At 32.9% G+C, this 9734-nt stretch overlaps 1 protein-coding gene across 4 annotated transcripts in view; it reads right to left on the minus strand.

Moving 5' to 3' along the window:
• LOC134529664 (glutathione hydrolase 1 proenzyme-like) overlaps positions 1–5945 on the minus strand; it is a 42154-nt gene extending 36209 nt beyond the window's left edge. For all 4 annotated transcript variants that reach the window (XM_063363987.1, XM_063363986.1, XM_063363988.1 and 1 more), the window contains exons 1-2: positions 5841–5945; positions 1302–1531 (exon numbers count right to left, since the gene is read on the minus strand). In XM_063363987.1, the coding sequence (XP_063220057.1) occupies positions 1302–1531; positions 5841–5868 (258 nt within the window). In that variant the 5' untranslated portion in view covers positions 5869–5945. The remainder of the gene's footprint in view (positions 1–1301; positions 1532–5840) is intronic.
• Positions 5946–9734: the final 3789 nt, after the last annotated feature.

Raw genomic sequence — 9734 nt, forward strand, 5'->3', positions numbered from 1 at the left:
CATAGAACAAGTTACAATACATGAAAAAACCTTTTACATACAGAACTATGGGCTTCCCCTGATCTATCTCTTTTCAATTTCACATCGAAATCGGGGACTTCCATTCTCGTTCTCTCTCCCACACCGTGAGAGAGCAGTTATCATACAGTTCCCACGTAGGGGGGAAATTACCGTCTTTATCTCGGTTGGCGGGGAAGCACTGTTCCTTTCTCACTTACACTTACAGGCCTCTCATGCCTCTCTTTCTAACCATCACACCAGCCCAGACACAGTACCGTGTTCTAGAATCATCCAACACGTTAATGCACATTATAAACAGCAATTATAATACAAATTACTTTACCAAATTAAAATCATTTAGAAATAACCTGAAACAGTAGGCCTAAACAGGTAAAAATCTAGTATAATGGCTCATTTGTGAATAATTTCATAAAAAATAGTAATGATTAAAAACGTCTGTTAAAATACATAATACCTTCTTAAAACACCTAGCATGTGCAAAATAACAGCATAAAGTCTGATTATACTGTTTCAAAATGTATACATTATTCAAAAAACATTGACTTATTATTGCTTACATATACAAAAAAGAAGTTTAAAAGAAAAATTATTTAATTAGGAGGGCAGGGTTCTGCAATGCTACAACTATAGCAACATTTTTAATTGTGTGCATCTGAAAATATTAAATATAATATGATGGTGTGCTTAGTTGAATGAAAACTGAGATTTAAGGCTCCTCTGCATAGTCCTTACTTGAGACAGAGGAAAGTATTCCATTTGAATCACCTGAAACAATGCTTTTGCTTAGAATTTTCTTGCCTGATTATGCAAGAAAACTTAAATTTCCCATTCCATGGTAAGCAATTTAACATTTAAAAACTGAGTGCTAACCATTTTGAAGATGGTGTACAAGATCAAGAAAATCAAGAAAAAATACTGTAATGACTGTTTGAAAATGCTAACAATATTTTCAAGCCAATCAAAAACATAAACTAACAATTAAACCATTATATATATAAATGAATTATAATTTTACATAATATGATGTAACAAAGCTGTGAGCTGAATTTCAGAATAGCATACTTTCATAGTACCTATTACAAAAAATCATTCTAACATTTCTTTGCTAAAAATGCACTACGAGATATATATACAAGTTAAGTCAATGAATATCTATATCAGTTTTAGGACTATTCATGTCACAACAGTAAAAAATAAATGAATAATCAACTTTAATATAAAATGTTCAGATCTAAGTTTACTGAAATGAAGTGGAAAATGTTTTGTAGAATAATGCTAACCTCAACATTTCCTTGATAAATGTGTACTGAAAGTGCTATGGTAACAGCGACTGTAATGCTGACAAAAAACAGAGAAATACAACGCAGACTTCCGATTCCTCCCTCTTCGCTGGTAACCAACGACCAGCAGTTTCCAACAATAGTTCGGGTACAAACGCACAAGAAGGATCCCTGTGGCACTGTCTCTGTAACTTCTGGCCGTAAGTATGGGCCCTGGATGCTTGTATTATCTGAAACAAGCCACATACTTAGTCATAACCACTACAAAAAGACACTTTCAAATATATTTTATTTTGTACATGTGCATATTTTATAAAAACTTATAAAGTGAGACCTAGCAAAAATAATTAGAACAAACAGCTAGTGCTTCTGTGACCTAATAGATTTTTACTTTTTAGCAGACCAACCACACAGCGTCCAGAAAAAAAAATTTGAAAATTAATTTAACTTGAAAACTCTTGCTTTACAACTTCTTCACTCACAGAATCATCAATACAAATTAACAATTCTTTTAACCATGGTTAATTTCTCTTTTAAAAACTTTTTTGGCAGCATAAAAGTACTGGTTGTATGAAAAATGTCCAAGTATATAGTTGACACAGTATTCGTACCAAAAATATCGCTAAAAAAATGTCAAAACTGGAAAATTATATAGGCCTATGTTGATTTAGTAAAATACAGATTAGCTGTCAACATAACTTAATTCTGAATTCTCCAGTAAAAAAGTAATAAGTAATACTAATGACTTAAAAATTAGTGATTAAATATTCACCAACAGCATCCCCATCATAATACGCACAACTACAGTTGCTTAAAATGTTCTATTTAAAAGATATGCAATGTTGCCAAAAATCGTAGCACAGCATCAAAGTTGTGTGTTAGTGGTTCAGTTTTATGATTTAGCCACTATAACTGTTAGTTCAGTCCATTATGTGGAAAGACATGTTTAGTTTAAGAAATACTGTTTACTACCTTGTGTTACTGTTTTTTAAAATGTAAAAATTTAAGTTTAAATGATTAAAAGAAAACAATTTGAGCTAAAAGGATTTCATCTTTCAGTTAATTTTCTGTTAATTTTAGTTATGAGAGAAGCCAGAAGTTAATAAAATTTTTCTAAAAGTAATGTTGGTTTGTTTTGAAACATAATTTTATTGTATTTTTTTTTCAAATTGTAGCTTGCATTTTGGATGATTTTTTATACCATTTTTACTGTGTGAAATGATACAGAAGTGATATCCAGTATGATAACATTCAGAATATTTTATAAGGCGAAGCTAATGCTGCACAGTTCAGTCTTCACTTGGCAGGTGTATTGGCAGGTTGTGTGTCACTTGGCATCCCTTAAAAAAATTTACAGCACATGTGGTGTGGATGGTTTAACATCTGTCTCATGTGCCACGCCTTTCTTTTAACTTTTTTTGGCTTGTCAAACTAAAATATTTGATCCTGTGGTACATGATGCTTGCTGTTTTAATTCAGTACATTGGAAGATCCTGTACTTGAAAAAAATATCGGCTTATAATAGTGAATTATGATCGGAAGTCGAGTAAAAAGGAATTTTTTAAACCTACAATCTTAATTCATCCTTATTTCGCAATTTAGTTCATGAGCAGGATCTTCCGATGTACTGAACTAAAACAGCAGGCACCCTGTACCAGCACAGCACGTATTCCTCACAGAAAATGAATGATGTTAACAATTCTATTCAAATTTTTACCTCCCATTAGACTCGTTCGTTACAACATGACTCAAAATAGTACTTACTTTAAATGCAATATAACAAAAAAACATTTCATAATACAATTACTTATTCTAATAAAACAACAAGCATGAAATATAAGCATTAAAAATTCCTTACAATTGCAATAGTCGTTATTTAAACGAATTTCATTATTACAACATCTACATTGATCAAAGTTCTCCAAAAAACATTTTTAAAAACCTATACGGGTAAACAATTAATGTCAGCGATAGCATGAATACGCGGGTATTGTAATGTAAGTTGTACACTGTTATTTTTTCACAAACCAGTAGAAATTAAGAAACCTTCCTTTCAGGGTTAATTCAGAAATGTCTAAAGTATTTGTAACATGTATTTTAACTGGAATTCATTCAGTGATTACAGAGTTCCGCATAACCTCTGTTGATGACATGGAAGGTTAACAAAAACACTTTAACCTACGAACGTTCCAAACATGTTAGATAGTTTATATTTACTGTACTATGTTATTATGCAAAATTATTATGAACATATTAAATGTAATATATATAGGTATATACAGAATGGACAGTATTGTTTGTAGCACAGTGATAAATAGAAACTAATTAACAAATGCAAAACTACAGACGTTTGGTATGTGAAAACCATTTTTTACATTTTTTTTTTCTTTCCGTTCTAAAAAGCTGTGATATCGGAGTATTATCAATAAAGGTGTTATCCCCAATTTCTCCAGAAAACCTTAGAAAGTTACTTTAATGTCAGTATGTTACAGAGTAGCCAAGACTATTTTCTATTTTGTCTTCCATTTCAATTGAATTTTAAAGAATATTCGGTAAATATTTACTTGGGCGGTATTTCCGAAAAAAAATGTTAAAAATCCGAAAATACCTTTATTTAATGCTCTTCAACTTCCTCTTTTCATTAAAAGCGGCGGAGATTAGAAATTCCAAATACTTTAGGAGATATCGAATTTTTAAATTTCTTCATATGTAGTTGCGCGGTATTTGCGAAAAAAAATGTTAAAAATCCGAAAATACCTTTATTATATGCTCTTCAACTTCCTCTTTTCATTAAAAGCGGCGGAGATTAGAAATTCCAAATACTTTAGGAGATATCGAATTTTTAAATTTCAGCACAAAACCAGCGCATTCCTGTGGCGTGCGTGCACCATTGTTTCTTGTTTACGTACGAGTATCTGTTTTTTTATTGGTTAATGATGTCACGTGATTGTTCGTGATAGGCCAGAATTCAAATGAACTAATACGTGATTATTTAGTTCAATTATTGTTTAAAACGGTGTTTAATTACCGCCTCCAACTTAGGTGAGTTTTTAACGTTTCTAATTTTAAAGTCTTATTTGTTATTTTGATATTGTTGAGCAAGTAATAAGTAACAAAAAAATTTACGTGAGTTGTTAATGTACATCCTTTGTTACGGGTTTGTTAGGTAAGGTCAGTTACATTATAAATAATTTAAAACTAAAGAATAATTAAAATTAATTCACATTATTTTTAATATCACCTTAGTTTGAAAGTATTTATAATGTAACTGACCTGACCTAATCGACCATTTTAGTTTACTGTTCACCCTCTGTCCGGGTTTGTTTGGTCAGGTCAGTTACATTATAAATATTTTAAAACTAAACAGCCATTAAAATTAATTCACAAAATAATTTTTAATGTCGGCTTAGTTTGAAAGTATTAATAATGTAACTGACCTGACCTAATCAACCATTTTATTAATTACGCATTCACGATTCACGTATTCACGAACACACGGCAAAATAACAAAAATGGCGCCGCTCGAATGGTTCCACAGGTCTTATATTGCAAAATTTAAAAATTCGATATCTCCTACAGTATATGGAATTTCTTATCTCCGCCGCTTTTAATGAAAAGAGGAATTTGAAGAGCATATGATAAAGGTATTTTCGGATTTTTAACATTTTTTTTTGCAAATACCGCTCAACTACATATGATGAAATTTAAAAATTCGATATCTCCTAAAGTATTTGGAATTTCTTACCTCCGCCACTTTTAATGAAAAGAGGAAGTTGAAGAGCATAAAATAAAGGTATTTTCGGATTTTTAACATTTTTTTTTCGGAAATACCGGCCAAGTAAATATTTACCGAATATTCAACAATACTGAAAAACCAAAAGATCAAGTTGAAGCCAGTATCAAGAAAACAGCAGAGTTGCCAAAACAATCAGGGCAATGTCTCATATCCCTCTCAGGTACCCTATTAAAGCACAACATATATTTATGTCATATTTACATTACAAGTACATTAACATAACAATAATTTAAAACCAACCCTTAACCTCAAATACTATTTTTCACATGAAGCTGAAAAAGTAGTATTATTCAATATTTACTGCGGCTCAAGCATGGCAGCTCCTAAAACGTGAAAATGGTTAATAGCATAAGAAATTCTTTAATTATAGCAATGCACCCCCACACAATGATTTATAAATAAAAAAAATTACTAAAAATCAATTTTTGGATGTTAACCTTTTTTTCAGAGTGAAAATCCTAATGTTATCATATACAGTATCATGCCATCAGGATCAAGAAGTAAACTTGGATGTGTGATACCTTACAATGTGCACAGTTTAATTCAAACAATTTTTTTTTCAAATTTTTTTAATGTTATTTAAATTAATATGTCATTAAATATATATATATATTTTTCCCATATATGTATAAATTAGTGTTGACTTGTAACACACCCAAGAAATGTAATAAAATATATATTTCGCTTCTGATTAGCCATAATTTTTACTCAAAATATTTGCAGTAATTACAATTAAATATTACCGCGTATACGAAGCCGTTCTTCTTTCATATCACAAATTCTTAAATATATTTTTTATGTATTTAACACAAAACGACCCACAAACACAAGGAATGAATCATAACAATGCGCATAGAACAACGACATAGAGACTGCGAATATATATTTTTATAGGACATTTTCCAGCTTTGATCTAAAACAGCTGATCTAAGGATAGAGAACAAATTTTAACTAAATTAAACACTGAGGCAACCTATTATCGTACTTGATATTTTGTGTTTGCTGAATCCAATGAAGATTATAGGCGTTGTTTTCATTAAATGTGTTGATTAACATACGTGAATTTTAAATTTTTATCAATATTTCTCAAGTGTCTAAATAAAAATGTCAACCAATGGGTTGTTTATATTGTGCTGCATATCTAAAACGTATTTGATTTGAATGAATAATTGTGATAGTGCATGGTTAAACTTAAAGAATAGGGAGGAAGCACCCTAAAGGTAGATATATAAAGCAAATGCCAAGCACCCAATGATACCATTGACAATGTTGCTTATTTAAGTAGTAAATAATGTATTGTGAATATGTGTCGGTTATTACTATTCAAATACGTAAAACAGCCAAGTTATTAGTGATGGGTCGTTCGTAAACGATTCGTTCAAAAAGAACGTATCTTTGAGAGAACGAAATCTTGCGATTCGTTCGCGATGTAAAGAACCGGCTCTTTGAGAGCCGGTACCGTAAAATGGGGTGAATAGGAACAGTGGGGTGGAAAGGAACAAAACTTCATGTAAATATAAAAAAAATCATGTGAAGCATAATTGCAGTGCAATGTCTTTGAGTTAATTTTTGTCATTTTGCTAACATGATACTAAGATGAGAAATTATATTTTACACTGTTGGTACCACTGAGTAACAAATAACACAGCTGTAAATTTTGTGCTCTAGATTCTATGAAATATTTATTCCCCAAAACTTCATCTGTAAGTATAATACTACACTTTATATACCTTTAATGTAACTTATTTTGTGTTAACCTAAGGTCTATTTAAAATTTTTCTTATGTATATATATATTTTTTCTTTTCAAACATGTGATGCTAACATTTTGTTTTTGTGAGGTTATGTTTATGTAACTGTGGGGTGAATAGGAACACTGAAGAAGAGTGTTCCTATTCACCCCACTCTGTATAGAACATGTTTGTAGGTTGTTTCCTTACCATAGAGTAAAAATATATACTCTGAAATATATTCCCGATATTACGTACCAGTTTATATTTTGTTTTTGTTGCAGATTATGACGTGTGCCTAAACAATGCCACGAAAATATCAACCAGTTACTGAGCGTAAGCATGCAGATTGCCCACCACATATTCTCAAGTTGGCTGTTACGCACATTCAAAATGGTCTTTCTTATAGAAAGTGCTCACAAAAATACAACATTCCAACGACAGTGTTGCACAGACACGTTAAGAAAGGAGATAAAATAAAAAAAAAGGTGGACAGACAGTTTTAAGTGAGGAGGAAGAGAAAATATTGGTTGATCGTCTCCAAGTGTGTGCTGAATGGGGATATCCCCTAGATTCGCTTACCTTGCGATTAATTGTAAAAGATTTTCTTGAGCGACAGGGAAAGAATGTGCCCAGATTCAAAGACAATACACCTGGTCGCGATTTTGTTTATTCATTTTTAGAGCGTCATAAAGAAGCTCTGTCAGCTCGGATGTGCCAGAATATTAAAAGGGCCAGGGCAGCAGTGTCACATGATGTCATATCTAAATACTTTGATGAACTGGAGAAAGAGTTGATGAATGTTCCCCCTACTCATATCATCAATTTCGATGAAACCAATTTGAGTGATGATCCTGGAAAGCATAAATTAATTTTCAGGCGGGGTTGTAAATACCCTGAACATGTGTATTGAACTCTTCCAAAGCTTCCATTTCAGTCATGTTCGCGGCAAGTGGAGATGGGAAAATCTTGCCTCCCTATGTCGTGTACAGAGCACAACATTTGTACGACAGTTGGAGGGTAGGTGGACCACAAAACTCAAGATACAACCGTACCAAATCTGGTTGGTTCGATAGTTTTTGTTTCAGTGATTGGGTGGAGACAATCGCCATACCCTATTTGAAGAAACTTGATGGGACAAAATACTTGATTGGGGACAATTTAGCTTCTCATCTGTCAGTTGACATCATACAGCTCTGCAACATTAACAACATCAAATTCATATTTTTACCCACAAACTCTACACACCTCACACAACCTCTCGATGTTGCGTTCTTCAGACCCATGAAGAATTCATGGCGTCAAATCTTGGAAGAATGGAAGAAGGGACCAGGCCGAAATGAGGCATCTGTACCCAAAGACAAATTTCCTGGCTTGTTAAATAAGTTGGTTAGCACACTTAAAGAAGACAATGTACGATCTGGTTTCAGAAAGTGTGGCATTGTGCCTTTATGTCGGAACAAAGTCCTTCAGATGTTACCAAGCATTGACAGCAGCGCCCAGAGCGAAACTCAATCAACTCAACAGTCCCCAGCAGTGCAAGCCATAGACAGTACTTTTAAAGAGCTGTTGAAGAGCTTATGGCAGTCTGACTCTCCCAAAACCCGACAGAAGAGAAGAAGAGTTACGGTTATTCCTGGCAAAAGTATGGAGGTGAAAGACTTTGAAGAATCTGCAGTTGTGTCTGAACCAGGACCCTCAGGACTAGAAACAAATGGTAGAAAGCTTGCTGGAGGGGCCCCCACAAAGAAGACCAAAATTCCAGTAATCACAGAATCATCATCATCTGATGACTCAGATTATTGTGTACAAGAAAGTGATGAGTACACATTGCAAACAAATTCAGAAGAGGAACCACGTTTGGGAACTCATGTTAGTCATGTCACACCGGTATCGACAAGTGTTCATCATCCAGGAGACTATTTGGTGGTTAAAGTGTACGGGAAATCAAAGAATGTCTTCAGACTCTATGTCTGCAAAGTAATGCATCCAGAAGATGATGGTTACGTAGGAGTCTTTTACAAAAGGAACCCTCAAACATGTATATTTTTCCCAACAGATGAAGAGGCATTTTTCAGTTCCGAAGACATTGTCACAAAATTACAACTTAGTGACACAGAAAAGGCATCTTCCAGATTCAAAAATATGATTAGTTTTAAAAATGATCTCAGTGATCTTTTTCTGTATTAGATACAGTTAGCTTACTGTTCTTCAAATAAGAATTCTCTCTTTATGTGGAGAGAACTGGTAGGTACCAATGTGCATTTCTGAAGTTGTATGATTTACTCAGTAGAAAATGTATTTCTTTCTAAGTATTAACAATATTTTTCGTAACACTTATGATGATGTAAAATGAAAAGGGTATATTTTGTGTATTTATAAGTTGAAATTTCATAAAAATTTGTATTTTCGTATTAAAATGTTTTATATTCAATTAATAGTGTGTTCCCGTTCATGTCTAACAATTACAACCTGTTCCTATTTGCCCTACTAATGTTTGAATATGAACAAAGATGAATTCAAATTGTTGTTCCTATTCACCCCTCTTTGTGGGGTGAATGGGAACACCGTTAAAAAAATTAATAATTAACAAAAGGAATTTTTAAAGAACACTTGTTGCTTATGGTATTGCAAGAAGAAGGAAGGACCTAAGTTTCTGGCATAAATTTATTTATATATGTTTGTGAATATAGTTACTTTTATGTGCTTGAAGTTGGAAACTGTTCCTATTCACCCCATTTTACGGTACCTTAAAAGATTCGGAAGAACGAAAAAGCGGAGAGAACGGGAGAACGAGATGAGAGAACCGGCCACGCCCCCGGTCTGATTCGTTCGTGAAATGATTCATGACGTAAGGAGTCAAATGAATTAATAATCACAGCATGCGCATGTTCACAAGAGCAAATGA

This window comes from Bacillus rossius, chromosome 2, assembly GCF_032445375.1.
Source record: "Bacillus rossius redtenbacheri isolate Brsri chromosome 2, Brsri_v3, whole genome shotgun sequence".
Lineage (NCBI taxonomy): Eukaryota > Metazoa > Arthropoda > Insecta > Phasmatodea > Bacillidae > Bacillus > Bacillus rossius.